The 27,452-nt window shown below is 43.3% G+C and overlaps 1 protein-coding gene and 1 pseudogene across 3 annotated transcripts in view; both read right to left on the bottom strand.

Moving 5' to 3' along the window:
* LOC111269256 (uncharacterized) overlaps positions 1-22,135 on the bottom strand; it is an 84,587-nt gene extending 62,452 nt beyond the window's left edge. The window contains exons 1-2 of one of the 3 annotated variants that reach the window (XR_002685676.2): positions 21,955-22,135; positions 16,587-17,211 (exon numbers count right to left, since the gene is read on the bottom strand). Coding sequence is in view for 1 of the 3 variants with exons in the window: in XM_022848716.2 (XP_022704451.1) it covers positions 16,587-17,131 (545 nt within the window). In the remaining 2 variants the exon portion in view is untranslated. Of the gene's footprint in view, positions 1-16,586; positions 18,436-21,954 lie in introns of those variants that run through there. The other 2 variants (XR_002685675.2, XM_022848716.2) reach the window with 2 other exon arrangements.
* A 1,158-nt stretch (positions 22,136-23,293) lies between these two features.
* Positions 23,294-27,443, bottom strand: LOC111269263 (long-chain fatty acid transport protein 4 pseudogene; annotated as a pseudogene).
* Positions 27,444-27,452: the final 9 nt, after the last annotated feature.

The raw sequence follows: 27,452 nt of genomic DNA, 5'->3' as shown, positions 1-27,452 counted from the left end.
TTTACTGCGGCTTTTGTTGTGTAGCCAGCGCCCTGAATCTCATGCACCCTGATTTGAAGCTAAGCTTAAAGCTGTTCAATCAGAATGAAAAGCAGAATCCAGTTTAGCTGGTCTAAGGCACATGGATTCTCGCAAAGCATGGCATAGGTATAGTTAATTTATGCGCTTCAACAAGACGTTCGACTAGAAAACAAAAAAAAAAAATAAAGATATCGAAGATTGAAAGCCGCTAACAGCTTACAGAACAAAGGAGAAATAGCAGTGAGTGGAGCTTGAAATCAATTTTTACTAATAATTTGTTCTCAACTCTTGACCAGAACGTGTTACCTATCAAGTCTGCCCTTATTTGTCTCCGAAGATCTGTAATGTTTATGCGATACTGTTTTTTTTGTTAGCGAACCCTTTTAGGGGGGACCTTTTCAAGCATCGCTACGGTTCATCCTACAAATTCAAAGATAACGCGACCCTGCCAATGGTCGTCACTACCTAACTAAGAATGTATCTGTGATTCACGAAGAGCTGAGGGGTACTGTGTCATGCTGCACTCTCGTGTATTTACGGCCAAATAAATGGATCGTGCAGTATATCTTCCATCCCACAAGAGCCCATAGAATGATTAATTCATACGCTAAGAGTCGCCGGTTGAAGCCAAACATTGACAGATATTATGAAACATAATAGTCTTGTGACAGTTAGACGGCCCTTCTTTTTCAGCCTACTATTGTTCGATTCTATTTTCTAATTCTTTAAGTAAATGACGACTCCGAGTCCCGCATACAGACATAGGCCAGCTAACGATATATATGCACGAAGGCGTCCCACCGCTCCGCGTGAGCTAGCAAAGTAAATCTACACAGATATTTATATTAGAGGTAATATCGTCGTTGATGGTATATCATTTTTAACGAGAGCTCGTTCTGAGTAACTGAGTAGATTGTATAAACATTAAACATGATATCATTTGTTGTTGCAATAATGCTTCAGATCTCATGTAGTGGCAGCAAGCATCTGTTTGTCATTGTTTGCTGCAGGTAGAAGGGTCAAAAAAGGCGCGATCCTTATGCATGCCCAGTCATCTTCTTTCCACAAACCCCCAACTGATCCGCATTTGCTTCACCAGGAAACACCAAAGGGATTACGTTGAAATCAAATACAGATTTGCACGAAGAAGCTTATAAGACGATCAGTCGTCTGTCTCTCATGCTTCGACAAGGCAGTATTCCCACTTATCTCTGTAATAAACTCTACCCGCAGAAGAACAGCAAAAGATCGATGATACACCATACGTAAGCGCTATTACGTTTTATCATCATCGTATAGCTTTCGACTCATTACTATACCTGTGGGTGGCACTTGATCCTCATTGTTGTCCACGATTGAAAACAACGATTTGCTAATTATTGCGTAATTGGTGTGAAGCTTAAAGGGAATCGTACGTTTTACGCGACGCATGATATTTTAAAATTTCCCGCTGCACTGCCTCGTTTCTGATCCCTCTAGCCGATATACACATCTATATTGTTAGCATCAGATATTGGCAGTTTTGTGTAGCATCAGCGTCGTGTGCAGCTGTTCTGCTCGCAAATGCTCACATCAACACATTCTCAATGGGTGATACGAAAGGATAGCAAGTCTTGTTCATGTAAGATAACCAACCGGCTTACTGTTTCTTCTCTACTTTTGTTGTATCGGTGCGGGCTCAGTCGCTCTTGAGGCTTCTAACAATTTCGAGGCGTCCATGCTTAATGCTGCTAAAGCAGTTCGACTTGCGTGAGAGCTTCACAGACGTTACACAGAGGGACGCTCTATTCTCTGCAGCTTTACGTCCCCGATATAGCCGGTGTTTCCCGACGGTTCGACGGCCCGCCCCATGAAGAGGCGGCATTTGTCATCAATGGGTGACGCGCCATGAGACCGTGTGCGCACCCGGCACAAGTTTTATTTACACAGTCGCAAACTCTTTGGCATGATACCTCACGCAAACCTCCGGATCCAGAGGGTGCTTGCGGCAGTCGAGAGTAACGGCTGCCGTCGGACGAAATTGCTTTATATTTTCGTCATTGTACGTTCCTGCTGCTGGTTCGTAAACGCGGATCGTAACAGAGTTAGCAACATCGGTTCACGCAAAAGTCGACAGCGAGTTCGGTGAAAAGAAACATCATCTGTGTAATGATGAGGTGCTTTTCTTCAATCGATCCCTTGAGTAACGGATTTTCTCGCTAGTACATTAAGCTTTACTATGCAGAATAGTAAACTTACTGGTGATTTATGCACAAGCTTAAGTGAACGAATTTAAGTAAAGAACAATTAGTTGCAAATATAAATTTATTGCACTCACTATTAGCTTGACCAAATTTAGTTCAATTTAAATATTTATCAATAGGATTGAGACAATTTCCTTATTCTCAACTCAAGAATAATGGCAGCAAAATCGAAATGGGCTTGCATGATGTGCAGAGCATCTTGCACCTTTTTGTATGACTAGAAGGGAATTCAATTGTTCCGCGTAATTTAGGGTCTGTTCTCTTGTGACGGGTCTCACGAAGTTTGTTGTATTGCTCTGTCAGGTTGGCTTTTCTAATTGAGAACCGGTCACTGACGTTAGTTAAGGAACAGCTTTTAGCATCACTTTTCCAGCTGAGGAGTAAAAGTAGATGTAGATATTCACAGTTTCGACAAAGCTAACCAACCGTAACGATACCTAGCGACCCTACATTTGCTCACCAGCACCAACGTCACGATAAATCAGGTCATCGATAATGAATCGATGGTTCCTTCTTCTAACAATAGGCCTTCAGGCTTTTACCAAAGTATTTCATCTAAGCTTCACCAGGTTTGTGTGCTTACCATTCTCAGTAACTCATTGTCGTGCCGTGAAAAGCGCCTTGGTAATTTCTTTCCTGTATCTCCCACGTACGAAGGAGAATACTGAAAAACGTGTGCTAAGTTTAGCAGTCAAACAGACAACAGCCAACTGGTAGCGGAACCTCGGTAAGCTGCGGCAAGGGACGGGCATCAGGTGAAAGCCGTTTGCTTGCCTCGAGTACGTAGAATACAGGCGGCGCTTGATGAGGTGCGCCGAGCGCGCCAGCGGCTTCACACAGACGACGTAGGCTCGGCAATGGCGCCGCCGAAGAAGTCCTCCGAATCAATTGCCCATGATGTCCAAATCCTGTCCGACGGCATGGCGCCACCGTCAACGACGACGTCACTAAGGTGAGTTTGGCCGCCACTTTATCCAAACAACAGAACGCATCGCAGAATTAGTAGCAGCAGTAATGGAAGAAGTGGTGGACGTACTCATCGTCAAGCAACGGGAGACTATTCCTTTGGACGTAAAACGTCGAAGCTCAAACAGTCACAAATTGGACACCGAGGACTCTGCTGACAGCCACAATGCAGCGCCGTGTTAGTTTCATGCGTAGTTAACGTATGATTAAAAAGATCTGGTTAGCGATTAAACAATGTTTTGGCTTAGCCCACATCACATGGAGAATCTGCAACATGTCTAACAGAAATAAACAGGTACATTTTGCATAAAAGGGCTCTTGCGGTAGAAGATAATTGTTGAAAAGGCATATAACTATGAGAATTGCCAGGCCTATGCCATTACTATTAAATCAATATATTTTAAGTCCTAATACATTTCGTCGGAATTGATGTGGTCCTGCACTTGCAAATTTGTTTTGCAGTGGCGAGCTTTTTTTGAAGTTCCTCGTGGAGTAGGTCGTGTGCAGGACATATCTACCCATTACGGTAGTATCTGCCTGTTATTTTAATACGTCCAAAGGATGGCCTCAAGGACTAAATTTGAATTCTGTTCCAGTTAAACTGTTACTTGCCCCATTTCTTAAACCGTTCAAGTTATTTACTCGAAACGGGGTTCGAACCATAGATAACTGAATGCCTTTAAGTGACTTAGCTCAGTTGATGCAAAGCACTAACGGCGGCCATTATTGTGACATCGCATCCATGTAATGATGTCTAGATGCTGGGATTTTTTCTGTAGTTTACTGTTGACCAGCCATCAACATGGTCGAAGCTCACTTCATTGACTTTACTCCTACCTCTATGGACGTCGCTGAAGATAATTTACTTCGTCGCTGGACATGGCGATTGTATTTCTCTGCCGTGGGTGCGACCAAGAAGCCAAACTGAGTTACTCACCAAAGCTCATCAAACGGCGCAGAAGCGACGGTCAACGATGGAAGACGCCACGCTGCGGTGATCGACGAACACGCCGTCTATAAGTCACAGGAAATGAGCCCATTCGACCACACGAAGCGATTTTATACGCTGCGAGATGTACATGCGCGTTGGTTTAAGAAGTATTCGATAACATTTAATGTAATCATAGAGTTGCATAATGTATCGTCGAGAAAACAACGAGGTATATATATTATTCGTTAGGCCTAGCATATGGAAAGGAGACAACTGCACCATTCGAACATATTTCCTAACAATCAAAAGGTTATTCTAATTGAAGCTTGAAGTCGGAGTTACGAACGAGCTGGCAGTTGTATGAAGAACACAAGCTACTTCACAACCGGCATTATAGTAATAGCTAAGATCTTCAAACAGAATAACCGCCCGCATCGTCTTCACATCACAACAAAATCCCGGCCCATTTCATTTATATAGTACGCTATTATGTCTCACTCACCGGAATATCTTCAAAATATAGAATGTGCCTTCAAATATTTCTTTTTTTTTTGCGTTTCCGCTGGCTTCGTTGTTGCTTCTTACTGGATTGAGACATCGCGATCAGTTCGGTTTACCCACCAACACCCCCGTTCACCGACGAATTCTTGATTTTGCTCATATTCTATGTCTCATCGTTTTTTCGTTCTACAAGAGAGTGCAAAACAACGCCAGTCTAAGTTTGGCGTCAATACGATAAGACAAGCCTCACGTTATTCTCGACGATGTCCACCCATATATTGGGGTGGTATACCACAACATGTCATCAATCTTCGCCTTCGTCTCGTTGCTTCTTCCAGTGTTGCCGTTAGTGTTTTTGTCGTCGTTGCTCGAATGTGTGAGATAGTGCCAGATTGTAAACCTTTTACGGGCGCTCCTCGTAAAAAAATCCGTCCTATTCCATCGAGGTCTCCATACGTTGATTTGGACCCTCTTGTTCGATGACCGCCGATTCTTCTTCGTTCGTGCCACATTTACAACTTTTCTTCGGACTGTTATACGGCCCTCTTGGACTATGAGACGGCTGGCGAAGGCCCAAAGCCATCCCCCGACAGAGCCACCATCAACAACGACAGCAATAACGAAGCAGAGGCAAGAAAACGAAAAAAAGAAAATAAAAATAAAGAAAGATGCGAGTCTCATAATGCGCCTCCTTCGTCATTCAGGGTGCTAACGCGGAAGGAATGAGATGGCACAATTTTATACCTTGTATCGTTTTATTATATTAGTATGACTACTATTAGAACGGCGGCCGTAACAGCGCTGTTGTTCTTGTTGCTTTTGTCAGTAATAAAATATTTCACTAAAAATTGACAAGGGCCTGCCATCAGGCATCAGGCCGTAGTCGTTGTTTAGACAGCGGTAGCAGTACCGATAACTCAACAATAAGACGGGGTTTTCTGCACGACAGAACGGCCGTTCTGTTACATCTGCCCAGTTATTCCGGATGTATGCGCTGGTGCCTTTCTGCTTTGTAAACGAGCCTGACGGTTACTGGTCATTTTATGCTGATCAAATATGATTCATGCGAGATTCGAATGAAATTCCGCGTTAGCTCCGCTTGAAACAAAGCAGACAAATCATAGAAATAACACTAATACTACTTGCAATAGTTGGATTATGTGGTAATCGTATACTGTTGGAACAGTCGAGGAGCGAGTAGTTTATAGTAATGTATGCATACGGTATGAATTGGCAGGCGGATCTGCTTACGCTCAAGGTTATGCGGTTGGGTACTTACTGAGTTATCTCGGACTGACTGGACAAACCCTCTCATTAGTCGGATATTAGGTTTTGGCTGAACCTATAAGCACGACCAGAATCATCGCTTCGCTTACTTGAATATTTAAGATTCGAATTGACAGGTGACTTCCTTTAGCAGCGAAGGCTATGTGTTGGTACAGCGTTAACTGTTCCATGGCGATGTGTCCATTCTTGTATGCTAGAATAGAGCATGCTTGTATCATTTCACGTTATTCTTTTTGCCTCTAACGACAACGAGAAAAATATGACGGTATTCGGTCAGTATAATCAATTGCGGATTGTGATGGGCTTGCAGTTTGTCTTCGTACACGACAACGCGGTGCTGAAGAGCAAAAAGCTGTTATTTTCTTCTGTGGTTTGACGGTGGTAAACGTCGAACGACATGTGTAGACTAAAGGGGGCATAGTTTGATATCAATCTCAGTTAATTAATCGCTGACGTGTTACCCAGGCAAACGCTAACTACAGAAAGATTATCAGAACGATAGTCACCTATAAAAAAAAAACGGCCCCGAATTAGTCCTTCGTTTTTTTTTTTATTTCTTCAGCTATTTTCTATATTATAAAAGCAAAGTCATCGAGGAAAATGATCCGATGCCGACGCTTTGTAAACTTCCATTCCATGGCCACGAGTTAATTGTGCTCCTAAATGAAACGCGTATAAATTTTTCGCGTTACTGCTTGTTTGGTTGTCTTGCCGTTCATAGGTATTTTAGAGAAGACTCCAAAGACCATCCCGGCTAACATTTCTAGTGGAGCAGGTCCTCGATGCTGTAGCGAAGAAGGCATCCTGAACTTGTCCACACAGAAGAGAATAGCCGAAGAATATATACTGAAAGAACCCGTCTTGTTACACACACAAACACATCTTCATATATATGTATAATAAATAAGCTTCAAAAGTAATTGGGTATACATTATCAGCTGCCATTTTCTACGAATAGTTGTTTTGTTTGTTGAATCACTAATTACGACGCCGAGTTGAGAACTTGTTTCAACTAGTACCAGTCCGCTAAAACTTTGCGGGTTATATTCCATGACCATCTCGAGCGTCATAACTGAAACTTGCTCTACGCATTTGCTCTGTTTGTGAGTGTAATGTTTCAATACACAAAAACACTCGTTCTGTTTTTGCGCATTTGATAAACATCTAATGTCTCGCGAGTGTCAGCATCATACATGACTTCATTATATGGATCAGCTGTGTCGTGTCTGTTCGCCCCGCGTTTTCCACTTCACCCGTTTGTTTTCTTGCAACACCTAGCGACTCAGTTATAATCTATCTATTTCTGTTTGGCCATACGTACACACTTAGCAGTGCCATAAATATAGAACGAGCGCAAAAAAAACGTTCAGTTGCCACATTCAAGCTTCCGAGCTGTCAGTCAACGCTTGCCTACGCATCTCAACTCGTACGGTCGTTTGGCTTAGCCAAATAGCCACAACAAGTATTAACGGCGGTACGATCGTTGCGTCGAGCGTTAAACTTAATTTATTCGCTATTTTTTTTTCTCCGTATCACGCGGCCATACGGTGCCAGCCACAGGCCAAACTGTCTATATCGCCAAATCACAAAATACACAGCGACCCCGGCCTATGCTTACGCATAGCTTCCGTAACAAATACAATGAATGAGCTTCGCGGCGTGCATTTGGCTCGCCGTCTGTTAGCTACTTGTAGCGAAGCCAACGAGGAAACGGCCTGAGGAAAATGTTACGATAGCTGGTACGAGAGTTAGCCCTACTGCGATGTTCGATGTCGGTGACTCGTGTCGAGTACCCGTGTCGATGGACACTGCACCTGCGACGCCGCGACTAGCGTAAGGGAAGTTTTACAGCGCCGTTCGGTACAAGTGGCGAGGGACGCTGAGTGCGTGTTACCTCGGTCACCACTGTCGCTGTCGAAAGGATCGATATCAGAACGAGCTATTACAATCGGGGGTCTGTGCGTTTTTCGTCTCGGGGAATAGAGTACGGGGCAAGGAACTACTACAGCTCCTCTAGATGTTGCTGTGGTTCGTTGGCGTCACTATTGCGACTGGGGCAGTAAACCACGAAAAGTGCAGTGTGGAGCTTCGCACATGCGGATCAAGCAAGTCTGCGACTGCAGCGGCGATAAAATTGGCTGCAGCTGTTCCTACCCAGGTTTCGGCTTGAGACAACTGGAGCAATTGAAGTCGCATAGCCATTCAATGCTCATTTTGCCCCACGCTCGAATTCTCTGACTGTCAGGCCACATCGTGGTCGCTTGGCCCGCCGAGTTAACAGTGAGCGGTCTGCCCTAACTGACTGCCATGTACGTCTTTGCCGTCTGTCTTGCGGCCGACCCGGTGCTGTGCTTATTACAATGCACCTGCTACGGCCGCCGCTGTTTTCCCTAACCCGAATGAGCGGCATCCTAATATACGATGATATTCAACTAACACATTGACCAGGATTAGCTGTGTGATAGGGTCGTACTAGCCTGCCCATTTTTGCATCCGTATGCCTCTGTACACTTCTACAATAGATGTGTGCTTGTGTATGTACGCGCGTGCGTGCGTTCGTTCATGAAATGATATTTGCTATTGCGATATTGCTGTGAAATACTGTAAGTACGGACCCCGCGCAGAAGATTGCGCTCGTCCCTGGTCGAGTAGCGGCGACAGGGGCCTGGAATGAAACGCCGTACGTTAAACGCAACAAAGACCAACACGAATTCTCACAGAGGCTGTTAATAGACATTCAAACGGTCAAACATGAATGATATTATCAAAGAGTGAGTAGCAGGTCCACCAGTCGTGCTACATTGAGCACTCAACACGACTGCGTTTCAGGGTACGTCAGGACCAATGCGACAATTGCCAGAACGCGTCACGAACCGAGGGTTGCCTCAGAATCCGCTGAGCAAAGGCAACTGTGGATAGCGTTATACACAGCATAGAATATCTATCGAAACATCGCGGGAAGATATTGTGTAGGCACAACAGTGGCTGTGCTTAATGGTGGCGCCGCTGCTGCTGTCGACGTCGTTGTTGTCGCTGCTATAGTTTTTGCTGGCATTGTCAAAAACGTTAAGCCTTCCCATCAAGTATCTTGGGTCATTTGCCAGCTCGACGATGGGACGCAATAAAAGACTTGTTTGGCTCGTAGGCCTTTACCACTGTTTCCTTGTTTCCTACAGCGTTCTATGGGAGGCGCGTTGGACTTTTCCGGACTGGGAGATTTTCTGATGGCGGTATCGACGCAACGGCTAGCGCCATCCAAGTCATTGTGTCGGTGTGTAATATCGTTTAAACAAGTCCTCTCAGTCTGGACCTTTCTGGCACTTAGACGAGGTCCCAGATGGCTGAAATAGGTGAAACGAGCGTCATCATTGTCTGCCTATTTATATATACCTACATATATATGTGTAAACTACTGAATTATCAAGAACTGCTAGCGGTTCGGATTTTCGCACTTTTCTAGAGTTCGGACAATTTCTTGCAATACTGCCGACACGCCAGGTCATGGTTTATTGCCAACCTAATTAAGAAATTGATTCTGCTGTCAGTGGCAAATGACGTCTTCGACAAGCTGCTAGGAAGCCTTAGAATCACGCAACGGTCCATGCACTGCACGTGTATGCTATACGTACCTAGCCAATTGTCCACGCCTTGCCATCTCTGCTGTCTTGACTATCGTCGCTAATTGAGCCGACATACGATTAGTGACGCTGCGCCGGGCGCCTACGACCCCATTAGCGCGGTAGCGAAGAATGAACGTTGAGCCACTCTTGAGTCAAGCCGCTGCTTTTGCTGTGTTGGCCCTTCCATCTCTTTTACTACAGCCACTACTACCACTACTACTACTGCTAGTGCTGTCTTTGGCCTAAAGTTCTGCGTCGGACCCTGTCCAGCGCGGCTCTCCTACAGCCGAATCTCTTGTGGCTCATCATCTATATATACGTCCTTACATACCGTAGCAGCTTGACGAAACGAGACAGAACGCCCGTCTTAATCATTGAGCTCATTACTCGTAATAAACTCTCACAGAACCGACGATGTTACAGAAGCTATTGCCGCCATCGTCGTTGAGAGCCTTTAGTCCTTGCTCTGTGTACATGTCGAGCACAGGTGTTGCTTCGCGTGATGGACGGACAAAAAAAAAAATGTTCCGGCAGAAGATCGCTAGCTAGAAGGGAACGTTAAGTGAGTGGCGATTCCTATGGACGACTGCTAGCCCATAACGGCTCTGCGAAATAGGATTGCATTGTTGGCCGGCGAACGTTATCATTGACGCTGTTAGGAGAAATTACTTTATAACGAAGAGATCGAAAATGAGGACATGAACGAAAATAGACGACAGTAAACACCATCGTCGAATATTGTCAGAACGACGCGCGAGACTAAGCAAGAGTACTGCGGTCGGCTAGCGCATTTGATTGGATCACCTTTCGGCTTGTTAGGAAATTGCCGCGTGTTTGGTTGTACATTACGTACACAGTATATGTTTATTTCGTTGAAGCGTCCCGTTTGTGTCTGCTGTCGGCGATAAAAAAACATGATTGCGGTAGCAAAATACCCTTTTTAGACGTTATCTAGGACTATTAATACATATATTTTTCGCTCAATTAATTGTATTCAGCACATGTCCATGTGTAGGAATCGCGGATGATTTGTCAGTAGCCAAATTCTTTGGATAAGCTCTAGATGAGAGTAAACCAAAATATAAGCACACATCATATGAGGATCAATCTCGAACAAACTTGTTTTGACATGATGGCTGAGGCGGTAGCAAGGCTGGGACATAGGCCTCGCTTTTCGAATGTGAATGTTCGCACGGAAAATTTCTATATTCGGAATGTCTCGACAGGACACAGAGAGAGAAAAAGGGTGTGTGCGTGCGTGCATGCGTGTGAGAGAGAGAGGGACGAAGTCGGAGCGACGTAGATTACATGGCTAAGAGACCCCGCGTGCATTGCACGGTTTGCGTAGCCGCGTTTCGGAAGACTCTAGAGCAGAAAGCTCTGCGGCATCTTTTTGCCGAGGGCCAGTTAAGCAAAATATATAAATTATCTATTCAGTTCCATAGCTATTCAAATACGTGATCTCGACAAATATGATATATCCGCAACAACACCAACGAAGTGTTGAGTCGTCTATGCTAATCTGTAATGCGTCAGTTATCTTAAAGACGAACTTGGAAATCTTCAAGCAGTTCGAATTAGCCTTATACGATGAAGTGCGGACGTCAAATTGTCGTCCAAATAAAACAGTAAAAAATTGAAGCAATTGAAAATCGCATTGAGGGGAAACAGCAAAAGGCTTTCGAGTTGGATTCAAGTAAACCGCTACTCAACAATTGATAGAAGTAAAACTAATGATTGATTCGGGTGTACATGCGTGTATCTGTACGTATTGAAAAAAAGGAGAGGTTATTGATGTACACACACACGCACACACACACACACACAATAATACCGTCTAGTACATATTATGTAGTAAAAGCAAAGGACGTTTTTACTCCTAAAGGCATTTATACCTCCACATTTTCCATTTATTTATTTATATTTATGGCTCCATACGATGTATATAATATAGAACACACTAGCAAATTATATTATCTCTTCAATTTGTGCAAATTTATTGACAGATGAAAAAATGAATTTTGCCAATTTTTCTCTCACTGTGTCCGGATATTGTGCATAATGACGATCAGTTTTATAAATTTTCTGATTGTACAAAGTTTTCTCAAAAACGCTCACTTCACTTTCACCCCACCACCTACATTTTGTGTTATTTTTCTAGTCCCTCTGCCAAAAATGTCCGTTTAGACCGTTCTTTAGGCTAGTGATATTTACTCATAGATATACCCATATACACGTATGCACAACCTCTCAAAACAATCATTCATACTTGTTTGTTATAGACACGATAGCTTTGCTGCTGCGATACGTCGTACCAACCCGAAAGTTTCAAGGAGTTGCTTACGCCATATTGCAATGCACCTCTCGCTTTCTCAATCTATTCCAGCTGCTGTTCAAGCCGTTTGCCACCTTTTCAACAGGTCAGATCGTGCTATACCGATCGAAGGATATGGCTCACACTAGGTGTAAAGAACCTTCGGCCTCAGGCTCAAATTCGCTCGGGACCAATCATTTGGTCCTGCCAGCAGCCAATCGCGGTGCCGCTCTTTCTAGACGTCACACTTGGGCGTGTGACGTCATGCAGGGAGGTGTTAATGGCGGCACCTTAAGAGATGGCGGACGCTGATTGGCCAAAAGCCGCGAAGAGGAGGCGGAGCCTTCGCACGCCGTACATCTGGTTAGCGCAAGGGGGGTGGGGGGGCCTTTCGTTACCACAACTGGCAAAACAAACGTGTAACGACAGCTACAGAAGCAAAATCAACAGCGCTAACTACCACTATGAAGTACGCCAAAGCCGCACTCACCGAGAGCCAGTTCCAGCCAATACGTGATGGGGCAGCACACTACAGACAGTATAATTTCGCTGTCGTTGATACGCACGCTCAAGAACTAGACTGGCCAGCAACTTAGCGCTGCTGAAGCGTCATCCGTCGGCGGTGCACATCGGCGTGCTGACCCGTCAAGGCAAGTCAGCGCGTGCGCCAGACGGAATGAAACGAGACTGTATTTATTGCTGCGATTGCAGCAGGAAACTGAGTATAATAGGGACAGAAAGGAGAAGCACACATTATCAACATCCAATACAATACTCTATCCTGGAACGAAGGTAACGCTGTTCACGCAGTCAGATAGGCTGTAGACTGAACTAGACGTGTTGATCGTGCAGCTACAATGTACGGTATAATGATTTATCATATATATACATAAGGAAGGGCCTTTTTTAACGGTGATTACTGGTGAACTATGTGGAAAATCTTTTTTACTACGCACTTGAAACAACTTTGGTAGGAATGTAGAATTTTATTTCTTACAAGATGAGGCACCTGCACTTACCATCATGATGAAAATCTTCTAAATACGTAGATAGGATAAAAAGGTTTCGTAGATTACCCTGATCGATCTTCAGATCTGATTCCTTTATTGTGAGAATACCTCTAAGGTAAACTTCATGCCAGCAAACTAACGACGCTGGAAGATTTAAAGTCACTATTGGGTTTGTAAATCGACAGTCCACGAATACCAGGCGTGTATTGACCATAACGGTATTAATTTTGAAACTCTGCGGTTGGAGAAAGGGGTATATATTTTATGGAAATTTTTTGCAATTCAAATATAAATTATATTAAAATAGAAATACGTTACAGCATTCAAACTGGGCGCGTATAGCACACCCTATACACACACACACAATGCAACACCTAAATTGGGATTTATTCATATGGGTTTTTTTCCTAATACCTATTCTCTACGAATTGTCTATATGTATGTCATCCTTCACCGGCATGTTTATTCAATACAGCCACCGTTCACTATGGTTACAAGCTTACTTCGAGTTTTACACTGTTCACTATGATTTGTTTCTTTGCAATTTTGCAAATGGCGGTATGTTGATGCTTGTTGAAACGTCGCTTAGTAACGCTCCATGCGGAGCAATTCCGCTAAAATCAAAACTCTCTGTATGTGGTCATTCCAGAACATGCTTAAGCTTTCAAGCAGCCAGGTTAATCGGCTTGTACAAGCCAGAAGATTTATCGTCTTTTTTTAAATGCTCAAATTGCACAACAGTTTGTACCAACACGAATGCAGTATCTGCAGTAATGGGTCCGTCTTTCCGGAAGAAGTATAGTGGCATGATGTCTTCTGCGCTTGGCATTACACTCAGAACTCGAACTTTGGCCAGCAATGAAATCAGCGATTGTTTCTGCATCCGGAATGGAAGAAGAATTATTAAACAATAATCGGAAACGACCTGCTATATCATTCGTCCAGCAAACAACCTTCGTAACATTTCTGGATTAAACTGTTCCAGAAAGCATTTGTCTGACTTTTATGACACAGGACGTATACCTGAGGTCTTCGTAAATAGTCCATGACATCATATGCCCATTCACGTCAACTTTCTTCACCAACGTCCTGATCAGTACAGAAAGATCACTAGAAATTCAGTTCTGGAGGGCTGAGTGTAACGTGAAAATTCGCTCTTTCCGCTCTCTGCCGTGGATTTTCTATTGCGCAGTGTTGGAATTTACCGCTGCTTCTTTTGCAACTGCCCACCCTCGTTGCAACGCAAGACTCTGTCGATCTCGGGTGACCCAAGAAGTTTATAATCTCGATGGGGGGGGGGGGGTCGTTTAGCTCGTGAATTCGCGCAGATTCGGAAAACGACAGCTGTCGTTTGTCTTAGGAATTTTGCTGGCGTTTGGTTGGTACCAAGAGTAGCAAACAACTGCATGTCAAAGTTCTCTAGAATTTAGGTGCTGTACATTTGTTAGACAAGTGCATGCTTTGTTAGACCATGCTATCTTTGTCTGTGTTAACGCGCAAAGTATCGGTCCCATGCTTAATACCAGTAACCAATCAGTGCTGAAGTGGCAATCATCGCCGAGTGATAACACTGACCAACCGCTGTGGATCCGGATCGTTGAGGTTGGGTCAGCAGCAGTGTTGACGGCCCGGCACGTTCTCACGCAACAATGATGGCGCGACGTGTTCGCCGTTGACGCGGGAGGACCCGTCGGATAGCATCCGCGACCGAAACGGCAATCAAGCCACTATGCATTGACTATCCTCTCAGTAGCGACTTTTTACTTCTGTTTTCGGTGAACAGAAGGGTCTTGTCCGATACGCCGACGTCGGCTGGCATAGTCACATACGCTGAATCGGCATTCGGAATCGACATAGTGCCAGGAGACAGTTGTAGTTTTTCTTCTTATCGCCTACATCGTTTATGGTAGTCCCAACCCCAATGGCGGAACGTTACCTTTATCGTTGTCATCCAGACTACGATTACGACGACAATGGCGTTGTTCTATCTGACTAGTGTTATTACCATTATGAGGTGTGGATATGGGCAAAGCTGTTACGTTTTTCTAGCAAAACAGTGAAGTTGAATATACATAATTTTACTTTCATCTAAAACCACTCTCGTTACCAAATCTGTTTCTATTGTCAGTTTGTAATGTAAAGTGTGTGGGAAGTTCCATTGTGATCAAACAGTAATAATAATATTCCAATCAATATATAGTTGTATATTGAAAAATCACTAATTGAAGTTGGATCAATCGGCGTTATTATCGCTCCAAGTGCCATCATTTATAGAGGACTATTACACGAATCTTACAAATGGTATTGCTTCTCCATAGTAATGCTAATAAAACCGTACAGAATCTTCAATTAAGCAGAGTTAAGATGGTAAAGTTGTGCCTAAAAAGGCAAAAACAAATTGCTCAAGCTCTTACTGTGCTTACAGCTAGCTAGATGAAACGCTCAAGAAAGCACAGAGATGTTATGTAACTTCATGAATTTAAGCACAAATGTAAACTCAAAACAAAGCAGAGTTGAGGTTAGCGCTCACACTGTTCCTCAATTACGAACAGATGTAAGTATTACAGATATTAACATCTCTCCCCGATAATATCTCTACGAATCACGGTATATAAGATATATTGTTTGTTGTTACCTGATTCTATTGTGTAATCTTTTGTGGCGTAATTTTTCATTCCAGTAAAAAGTGCACAATTATGCAGTCATCAGCAAGATGCACAGAGCCGTAAGACACACAAATATTCAATTTCACGGTTTAAATCAAAGCTCGTTCGAAACGTAGCATCCGATCTCTGACCTATTTCAGAGATACTCAGAGCCAACGAAAACAAGCTTACAGGCGATCTGCGGCTGTGGAAGCGTGCTGGCCTCTATGGGGTTATGTACAGAGGAAAATTAAATACAGTTACACATTTTAATTTGCTATATCACGTATTATTTAACGCTTGGCTCACGTTACCTAATACGATCTTTAAGTATAGAAATATCTCCAAGTAGTCCATCCCACATGTAGCATTTGCTTTGATTTTTCTATTTACCTTGTCTCATGCTTTATCAAAGCAAGCAGTCTCTTAATTTGAAATTGTATCAATGTTATTTTCATTATAGATACTTCAAATGGAAGCTAAACCACTACGATCTGTCAGTAGTTTTAACGAAAAGTATTACAATTTTTTTACTGTTGGCGAAAAATGATCTCTCTAAATCGATCAGGCCGCAACGAATCTTTTTGAGCTTAGCAACAATTGCCTGAAGGATACGTACTGACTGAAACACACGCCAAAGGGTACCATACGTTGACGACTTAACAGCACACGATAATGACGATACGACTAGAGAGTGCGGTAGTTCATTATTTCATAGTCGTTCTGAACTGGACGCCTTTCCGCTTGAATAACATACCGGTCAATTCACCAACATTCTAGCGAGCTCGACCGGATGTGACAATAGAACCTTGAATCTAGATGATTTAAACCACAGTCAGCAGATGTGGGAACATCAATGTCAGACGCTTTCCTATATTTATTGATTGATTTTGGCAACGACCACAGCTGAGTTGCCTTTGAATTAAAAGGAAAGTGCCGCTATCGAATGTATGGCTCCAACATGGAGTTAATAGCTTCCATGTCAATAGGCATCGATGTCTAACCTAATGGAAGTTTACCTATCTGTATATATATGTATACTACGTACCTTCCAGATTTTGTGACAACCATCTCCGTTCCTAAAGCGTGAAACTTTTCCCATAGATCCTTAGCTTCTAAAGTAACTTCTGGATCGTCCCTCACACCGTCGTCCTTTGTCGGCGTGGTAGTCCCAAGACAAGGCGAAGACGGTGTTGGCGCAATCGGAGTTAGAGGAGCCGATGGCATACCCAGCATGCCTGGAGCACCAAGACCCAAACCGACACCCATGCCCAAACCAAGTCCTGCGAGTCCCCAGGGAACCCCCAGGGGTCCGGCGAAGTTAGCCTGTTGATGGTGGTGGTGGTGGTGGTGGTGCTGCTGCTGCTGCTGCTGCTGTTGTAGTATTAACTGCTGATAGTATTGATGGTACAGTGGTGATAGAAGAGGTGGTGGAGGCGGTGGAGGCGCCGACGGGAGCTGTGCCGGGGATGCTGTATCTTCGAGTAATGAACGAACACTGAAATCACGCGGTCGCCGTGGTGGCGAGGGACTAGCCACCATGGATACCCCTGGCGTCGAGGTGGCCTTTGAAGTAGCCTCCTCCATGTCCATCGCGGTACGCGATTGCGGAGGTATGTACAGCTTTCTACTAGATCATCGTTCTCCGTCAATAATCAAACCACCGTAAAGTCCTTACAAGATTACATAAAACAGATGAGAAGCAGAACTACTAGGGCCACTTTTAAGATACAACAATGGAGAAGCACTCACTAACACATGAAGCACATGGGTTTACAACAGTCCGAAGTAGTTCCGACCTCTGTAGAGGTGGGCTCTGCTTCGATTGTTGCCTGGACGGCAGATCCTTATGTACATCACAACTTTAGTTTGTAAAAGTGTTTATGAGTAAACGGTGTTTAGCAATGGAACGGTTCGTATGCAGCAGCTCGTTAAAATTCCTCTCCCTGCCGTAAACGAGCAGCGAGTTTCACCTTGAACTTCAAAAATCAAACAGTCATTTACCCCACTTGACACCCCAGTTGACTTTTGTATAGTCCTATTCGTCTCAGCTGACCATTTCAGCGTTAAACAAACACTTTGCGACGGTCGTTATTGCTGTTTCAGACATGGCTGTCGCCTTTTTGTGTAAGTATCATCTGTGCCCGGACATCACCTCCACTGCACGATTTGCTATTCCACAGTGATCTCTTTTACGGCCGCCTTCGTCAATGCCAACTACACAGATTATCATTCGCGGTACACGTGAGTCGAGTTCACGTTAAATACAAGGGTCGACCTTCTATGTTTTAACCTTTATCCTACCGCAACCAATTAACAGTACACCCAGTTCAATAGGGTTCGTCATCCGAAAGCGCTAATTTTGCTTAACTATTGCATTCGCAAGGTTAGCGCTTATCGTTCCCATTATAGCCGTTTAGCGAACGGTGATGCTCGCTGAATCCGACCAGAATGACCAGGGTTTACGATAGCCGCTGGTTGATGACCAGAGTTTACGTGCTCCTGTTTGTTGTTTGCACTTTCGACGACACCAACAACAACAACAACAACAACAACAACAACAAAAACAACAACAATAGCAACAAGGACGAGCAGCTCCTTCGACTGACGACTGGCAACAGAGATTTGTCTTGATCGGCGTCTTAGTCTTGCTCGATGACGTTAGCTTAACCTGTGTTGAATCGTCGCTTATTCTATGCTTTGTCTTCGTAGGTCTGTCGATTGGGCCGCCGCTTTTCAGTATCGCCTATTCGTCTCTTTTGCAGCGCCAGTTCTCGACTAGCTCTGTAGTAACGCCGGTTGAATGCTGGCTTCTTCGTCCGCTCGAAGCCTGGTGTTCGTTTCGCCCGACCAACCGACCGACCGACCGACCGCTGTCGGCTGAACGAATCGCCAGCGCCAGGGAGTATTCTCTCTCTCGTCCGCTGCGTTCTTCTCTGTTGCATACACAAACAACAGCAGCCGCTACAAGAGTACTACGAACAGGCGGCTACGTCCTTTACGAAAAGCATCAACAATACCACGTAGAGCCATAGGGACGGAAGCAAATGCTATCGACAGCAGCAGCCCACCAGCAGTAGCTTAACGTAGCCACAACACGACGCGGCGCACAGCGAACCCGACCCCGTAATCGAACGCACAGCCGCCAACGGCAATTGCTGTGGAAGCCGCGGCGGCGGCCGCGGCGGCAACTTTAGCTACAGCCGCCTCAGCAGCAGCAGCGGCGACGGCGGCGGCGGCTTCGAGAAACACGGAGGGACAAAGCGATCACATGCTGAGCCACCAAGAGGCGGTGCCACGATCTCGTTGTGCTGCTATTCAACAGCATTCGATAGAGAGGGTCTGTCCATGTGTTTGCACAGGATGCCTTCTATACGCGGCCCGCTGTTGGCTCGAGCTTTGCGGCTGGCACGAACATCGGCCGAGCGCCTTGTGCTGCTACCGGGCGAGTGGCTCGCAGCGCCATCGCGCGATGGTGAACGGAAACTTGCGCGAATCGGTGCAAAGGCTGAGTGAGACTCGTGATGCCGCTGGCTGTGGTGGTCTAGCAGCGTCGGTAATTTGCCATTGCCGTGGTGAGAGAACTACCGTTCGCAATGGTTCCACTTTAAATCGTGACAGAAATGCAACTGTGGTAGTCGTTTTGGAGGGCGAGGTGTGGGTACGGTCGATACTTCGTATTTTCTAGTAATAATTGTGCTGCCGCCGGGCAGGAGTATTTAGGGAAACGAGCTTTATCGAGTAGGGCCTCGCCTACCTTTGTGCGGCATCGTAAGATACGGAATCAACCTGATATGTTCTTATTCAACTGTCAGTAAGCAGACGGTAGACCCTAGAATACGGTGCAATGGTTAGAACAAGCGTCACACCAGCACCGGTAGCAGCAGTCGCTTTTGGAAGTACTAGCCACTCCATTCTCGATACGGCCAAGACTGATTAAGTGTCTATAAACGCAGTCCTTCATGAAGGGGTCGACATATCGAAATTTCGTCGAATAGTGCAAAGTTTCGTACGCAGAACATGCGTGGGTGACGGTACGCGTAACATATCCACTTACAGGTCTTTTTCATTTCCTTGTTATTGTTTGTTGTTTTTCCAGTTACATTTGATTTGCTCTGGTGAGTATTTCTTGACGACGAGATAGCACCGATGTACATATGAGGTGATTCTTCGTTCCTATAGGGCTTAAGCATTTTCGAATCCGACACGTAACTGTAAAGGTATTCTGTTGTTGATTGGATAGCATGCAGTGTCGTTGTCAAGCCATCGAAGCCTTGATTTTAACTTAGCCATAAGTACAAATTGGGTTAGTCAGGTGTAAGAAACGGTGAATTAGAAGTTCAATGTATAATTCGCGACTCGCTCGGAGTTCTCAGATAAGAATCAAGCTTGGCTTTTCATGGCAAATTATTTCTGTTAGTTTAAGTATGAATTTGTCGCGCCACAACAATCATGATAGAAAAAAGCATTTATGCATTTTTTTCTAGCAAGAATTAATGTCTGTCAGCAGATAGGCAATTTTTAACAGTCGGCTTATATGGACTCATTGAGCGCATCTGGTTGTGACACATACGTATTTGCGTGTACGGTTGAAACCATATTACTATTATGGGTTTCATAATAAAAACATCTAACAATGTTTGCTTCGGAAACCGACTTCTTTTTTTTTGAAAATCACGGAGTTTATACTCAACTTTCAGTTAGTATTTTTTGAAAATGAAAATTCTTTACTTCAAATAGGAAACGCCAGAAGTTGTAGTAAGTTAAACGCTGTTAATTAGTTATTAATTGGGCGACAGTCAGGACAACCCGTTGTGTCAGAGAGAAAGTTAATAAGGCTTCAGTTATCCTAACATTGCTATTGTCGGCTAAGTTCATATCCACTTACGTTTAGCTTTTGTGAGTCGTGTTTGTTCTCTGTTTCAGTCAGTCTATACAGTACAATAGTGTGTTACGATCTATCATCACCCTTACAAATTCGTTCAGGGCTTCCACAGGGCTCCCTAAAAGAACCACATACAGTTCATCACAGCACCACTTATTAATTATTTAATTGACAGCACTTGCGAGAAGTGATCGTGCAATAAAGACTGACATTGGCATTCGCATTTCCATTATATGACCAGTATCGGCCGTACGTTTGCGAGATCGGCCACCTACGAAACGACACTTATGATTTAGGACTAGAGTCGACTGGCAGATTCGAAGAAAAGCCGATACTTCGATACCAAGTGATTCGATAATCTGCTGAAGAAAGAACCGCCCAATTCAAAATTGGAAACTAAGCTTTTAAGACCGTCCTGTCCGGCCGAACTTGAGAACGGTATACCAAGAAGGCAGTCAAAGACAAGAAGGTCTCCCTGCATCATTACTGATGTTCTTGTTGGTAAATTTATGTATCAGCAATGTAACTTGGTTTGAAGTGATCCAGTTCCATATAAGATGCGCCTTATTTGAATAGTTTCAAAGGTATATATTCATTTAGCTTATAGTATGAATATTTCAGATAATTCATTCTAAAGTTTGTCTTCCGCTAGCATTCATGCAATCATCTTCAAAATAGAACGAATTTAATGGGGTAGCCTTTGTGTGACGTAAAGACAAACAACAGAAAATATTAAGGTACCGGAGAGAGCTGTTCGAAAATGAGCTACGTCGATCTTATATATGGCGTACTATGACAACCTAATATTTACGCGGTTAAGCTTAACGCTTCAAAGCTCAGCTCACAAGCTGCAATCCACCACTCATCATTTTAAGTTCGATTATAATATATATATATATATATATATATATATATATATATATAATAAAAAATAGAAATAGTAATGTAAAAATAAGAGTCGATAACGCTAGTAGCTAGCATAATATCAGCTGACTGGGTTCTGGTGAAAATTGGCATAACTTTAAGACGCTTATAGAATTTTTATATAATTAATACAACACTCTTGATACTAGCAGTTAGACTTTACAGGTTTTCTTAGGGAAATCAAGTGATAGACAAAGCGAATACATGATAATTGTTGTCGGATTTGCAGAAGATAAATTGCAACCAAAACGTACATGTACCGAGAAAATTGATAACGTTCCGTCGGTCTTCACTGATTTGACTTTTGTCTGTCAGGTGATAGCGGCTACATCAATGCGGCAAAGATGTATATTAAGTAAGTTACAACGGCACTATCAGAGTTGGCCCTATAGGCAGGACATAAAAAAATCTTAATTCAGACCACTAGTTCAACTGTAATAATGCTGCAATGGAAAAGTTTGTTAGGATTGGCTTACAGTTGCGCGGTACTTTTCTCTTTCATAGAAAAGTTTTGAGATACCCTATTATATTAGGCAACTGTTTTCTCTATTTTCTAAACGAATACTATTTTCATAATATGGGACGTTCAGGACAGGTAATAACGTACTGTTAGCAACGTTAGACGTATATCTCTAATTGCAGTTACACGTCCGATAAATGTAAACCGAATCCATGAAAACACTGCACACCCAAGTAAAGCTACTGAAAACACAAAGCATTATACATGCTTGTATGAACAGTTCTGGGAGGTTAGCAATATGTTTGGTTAATTCCCAGCTTGTTTTCGTTGTTACGTAGTTACAAGAGGCTTTTTAGTACCTGCCTTTGTATAGATTGGGTTATATAAAGTATCGTTACGCCGTCAGTTACGTAAAAAACTACGGCCAAGATACCAAGAACGCGCATTTTTTTTTCAGATAAACGCCTTAAAGGTCGAGTCCGATATTTACGCTAGCTATCGCTTCAGATGACTGGTCGCTTCGAACACGAAGTTTTGTAGATGCACACGTGACCACTGCATACCATTACGAGCACAAGACCAAAAACCTAGCCATATTTCCCTTGAAAAAAACTGTTCTACTCAGCCAGAACTCTATGCCCAAATAATCTGAACCACGACGATAAAGTGGGCACCAGACATGTCGTCATGCTCAAAAGTTTAAAATTTGCTGTTAATATTAACGAAACAGTAGTTTGTACATGAAGGAATCACGCCTGTCGTATTGTCTCGATAATCGTCAAAATAATTTTAACGGCTCTTATCAAACCGAACGCATTAGAAATAAAATTCAAATGACGAGAGATGCTGTAGTAATTCCATCCTTATTCCGCTATACCGCGCGATCACATCTGCCAGACTCTACTACTGAGTTTGGTAGAATTAAATATCTTTACAGCTAGAGAAGAAAAATAAGCATATACTTTATTGATCTATGGATAAAGGTCTCGCTTTGCGGACACGTTAAATATCGTGAAATATGGGGCCGTACCTGAGATGACCTCGATCGCTCGAGGAGGGCCAGTAGCAAACAAACTATCGTTAAAGCTCGAAGTCCCTGGTCCAAGCTCGGGATCACAGTCCACGTTAAAATATTAATTATATTAATCGCAACCTGATCTACCAACGAGATCGCAATGACGAATGTCTACTTCTCATTCAAATATGTTACCGAAACTACAAAGAAAAGCGGATATAAAAATACACCAAGTATACTCAGATGCATTCATAATTATTTCAATATAAGGACATCTAGTTTAGGAGACAGATCCGGTCACCTAAAATCGCAATATGTTATCGAATCCATAATGGTTTCGTGGGAAGGCTTGTTCTGGCAGGCAAACAAATCTTGCATTTACTGTATTTTTTTTTTACCAGTTCTATCGGCACATCTGAATTTTTAATACTTTTTTGCTAAGATACATATCTACGTAAATAATGACAAGCATTTTTTGCTTTCATTAGTTTAGCTTTATTTACGCGTAGTACAGATCTAGCTATTACAGAAACTGCATGATGGTAATACCAAGAGTGTTACCATTAACAATCGTTGCCCTGTAACATATATGTGCATTCATTTAAGAAATATTTAAGTTCGATTTGATTTGGTTGAACATCCTAATATGTACACACTCTGAGGAAAATAGGTGACATGAATTAGAGCTAACGCTACCGTATACCCACGGAGCACGAATAGACGACTACGGATACTTTTTTGCCTGCGTTAACTGTATACGGGCATGGACAGCTGCTTATACATTAAGCAGGTTGCTCAAGCGCCGTTGCACAAGAAGTAATCAACTACATATTAAAAATATATATGTATCTATTACAGACCGAAATGTTTGCAGACGATGGTGAGGCACATGTTTTGGAAACTTACTCGGCATTTGTTATTGCATATAACGCGATATTGGGTTATTTTAGTACTAGACCTATTACAATTGTTCGTAAAACGAATTTTGACAGATTTGTTAAGATAAATTTAGCAACGCTTCTTCATTTTTCTGAGGCTGTGATGCTGCTTTAATGCAAGGTTGCTGCAGTTTGTCTTCTGCTGAAACGTTGTGATTATTATATCAGAGAAAAAAGAACCTGGTCCTATGTGAGTATCCTTTTCGCTCTCGGGAATCTTTAAATTACGTCCTACAATTCCTTTGTTCTGTTTCGTCCCTCATAGAAGAGGTAAACCATAAGACCAGTGTATGGCCGCAAGCGTGCTAGCTTGATATCGGAAGGTACGCGTTCAACTTTAGGATGACTTTATAAGCTGTACAGGGTCCCATAAGAATGTCTCGTTTTGTAACTAATCACGCTGGTCACTATTGGTTGTCAAATTAAGAAAAATGTCATATTTTGGTTTTGTGGTACGCAATTCAAAATGTTCAGAACGTTCAACGAAAATGTGTAGTTATGTATATACATATATCTCAATGCAAATTAGGGGCAAATATTGATTTACAAAATGTTATAGTAAAACTAATTGGCTTCGCGGCCGAACGGCCACACAAAGATTCAGGGAGAGCTGAACTGTAAGCGAAAATCTGAGCGTAGTAATCCGACCACTGAATAAATCGCTGAGCAAATTTCAAATTTAATCTACTGAACTGGCCAAAAGTCACTATATAACCAAGATAACTTACGGTAGAATAGGATATCTTTATTCACGCCAAAAGCTGCCTACCTAATAACGATACCGGGTCATTTTCCGTACACGATTTCGTTACATTACAGGGCGAGGTGATGTTTACATGCGGAAATCGAGTGACCTAAGCACGAGTTTTTCAGCTACTAACACTTGGTCATATCCGCGGCAAAAATACTTGAGTATGTAACACGTTCTACTTAGCTGAAACGTTCGGTTTCGCAAGTATACTTGATTTTAGCAAACGTAACGTTAGCACTTAAATTCGAAGGTGTTCGGCTATTTAATATCGTTTATTTGACACAGTTATAACTTAATAAAAGTGGCAATCACTAAACAGGTAGACAGATTTTATGCTAAAACCTAGTTTCTATAAGAGCAATATCCGTCTATAGTCGTGCCTGACCATTATTAATTTTTTCAAGAATAGCTTGGTCTACTGGAACGTATCGTGGAGGTTTGGCCGTCAGATCAAGGAAATAAACCGGGTCGGGATAACAGATACTTGGGTTAAATCCATCTTTACGGAGTTTGATTTTACTCATTTTGAACGTTCCGGTCGTATCATCCTGAGAGACTATTCGAAGAAATATCGGAATGGCATAAGGGGGTAGCATCGTTTGGAACCCTTCAAGTAGTGATTGTAAATTAAGGCTTCGGCGAGGATCAGTGACAGCTGCCATGCCGGCGCAACCTTCAACTCCCGGCACAGGCACCCCAAACACCGCACATCCTATCGAGGGGTTAGCGGCCAAGGACGTTACCACAGCCTCAACTTCGGTAGTAGACACATTTTCGCCTCGCCATCGGAAAGTATCCCCGGTTCGATTCTTAAAGTACACATAACCCAGTTCATCCTTATACACAATATCCCCCGATGAGAACACTCGGTCACCTTTACTAAAACAGTCCCGATAAATTTTTTTAGACGTCGCTTTCTCATCAGCATATCCATCAAACTTTGTCAGTGGATCGGTCCCAATGATAGCTACGATCTCACCTGGTTCGTAAGGCTTGCAGATGATGCAACGGCCCTCCGAATCTCGCACTGGCACTCCGCTCTCCGGATTCACTCTAATTATTCTCATGGGGACGTATTTTCCGAGTAATTTATCAAGCACTGGAAAGAAGCCGATCGCTCCAACCGTATTGTCGGTATTAAGTAAGCTGGTAGTACCTTCAGTCGATCCATAGAGTTCGCAAATGTTTTGAATTCGAAACCTATCACGGAACTCCTCCCAAATTTCTTTTCGAAGGCCGTTTCCATACATAAGCTTCACTTGATGTAGGTGATCTTCTGGCCGCTTGGGTTGCGATAGAAGGTAGCGGCATATCTCTCCAATGTATTGGCACACAGTTACGTTATTCTGGGCGCATTCCTTCCAAAATCGTGAGGCTGAAAATTTCATAGCTATCACTCCCGTAGTTCCGTTAATTAGCGGCTGTGACCCCCCGAGACAAGCACCGGCCATATGATAGAACGGCAGATAAAGGTAGATCACATCATTTTTACCTACAGGAATCAAGTGTGTCACCGAAAGTCCAGTTTGGACATACCGGCGTTGTTTGATAATCGCCGCTTTGGGCAAACCCGTTGTCCCAGAAGTATAGATATACATCAGCGTGTCATCTGATTCACCCTTAAGTGGCGGTGACGACGCGGCAGCAGAAAGTATTGCCCTGCTAATGTCTGCAGCGCCTAAATCATCAGCTTCTGGGCAGCTTCCGAAGGCAAAATACGCAAGGTCTGGACAGGCAACTTCGAGTTCCTTTCGAGACCCACTGATGTTCGTAGCTAACATCGGTGAAAAAATTACAGCCTTAGAACGGACTATACACACAGAATGAGCTAAGGCTTTTGAACGGAGATTTGTGTTGATGAGCGCCGTAACGATCCTGATCTTTGACAAACCTAACCAAAGTAGAATGTACTCCGGTCGGTTTTCCATGATCAGGGCAACGGTATCTCCTTTGCGATAACCCATTTCAGCAAAACAATTTGCTATGCGGTTGGTGTATTCTTCGGCCTGTGCGTAAGTCCATTGTTGGTCGCGTGTGATGAACATAATCCTATTCGGGTGCCGTGATACTGTTGCGCGGAAAAACTCTGCAATCGTCATGTCATTACGCACAGCTGCTCGGATCAAGGACTTCGTTCCAATCAAGCGGTACAGGAGTCGAAAGTCTCGACGGAGCACTCGGATCGTTTGGTGTATTGAAGTGATGCCAGTAAGGCAAACGGCTATTGTAACCGACAGAAAAACGGCTATCTCAACACGAATAAGTACCAAGAAGACAACACTTGCCAAAAGCGCAATCTTACCACCATGTCGAAACATGTTGACGCCTTGTCGACCCCAGTGTCAAACAGACGTGACACCGACGGCAACCTCATGGTCAAGTACCTGTCTGTGTTCTTGTGGGTAAGGGACAGTGCGGTTGCATCTTACCTAGCTGAGAATGCTTATCTTGAGGCACCGCAAGCTTCATATCTTTTCATCGGTATACAAGGTTTAATTTAGTAACAGCAAAAAGATGCAATAACAGGAAAACAAAATACGACTATTACTCGAAGCACTGCTCGCTCATAGAGAATCTGCGTCATACGAGCTTTTGACGTTGTATCCTGTTACGATATGATAACGGGTCTGCGGATAGAAAAACAGACACACACGCATCATGAAATCATCCTATACATGTGTATCTACGTAAATAGAGCTGTAAGCAATCGCCCGTGTCATGTACGCGACGCACTTACAACGCTTTATTAAATCTCAAAAAAAATAAGTGTTTCAAGTTTGACGTCTGCTACAGCCGCTTGACATTGCTTCAGATTGCCCGCCCCAGTACGCACGTGTATATATATGTATATATATACATATGTATATAGTATGAATGAGATATCTTAGCACAAGATGATTACATTTGGTGTTTGTATTGGTCATAGAAAGTTCCGCTCATT

Source organism: Varroa jacobsoni, unplaced genomic scaffold, assembly GCF_002532875.2.
Source record: "Varroa jacobsoni isolate VJ856 unplaced genomic scaffold, vjacob_1.0 scaffold_1369, whole genome shotgun sequence".
In the NCBI taxonomy this organism is placed as follows: domain Eukaryota; kingdom Metazoa; phylum Arthropoda; class Arachnida; order Mesostigmata; family Varroidae; genus Varroa; species Varroa jacobsoni.
This window is presented reverse-complemented; position numbering and strand designations above follow the sequence as displayed.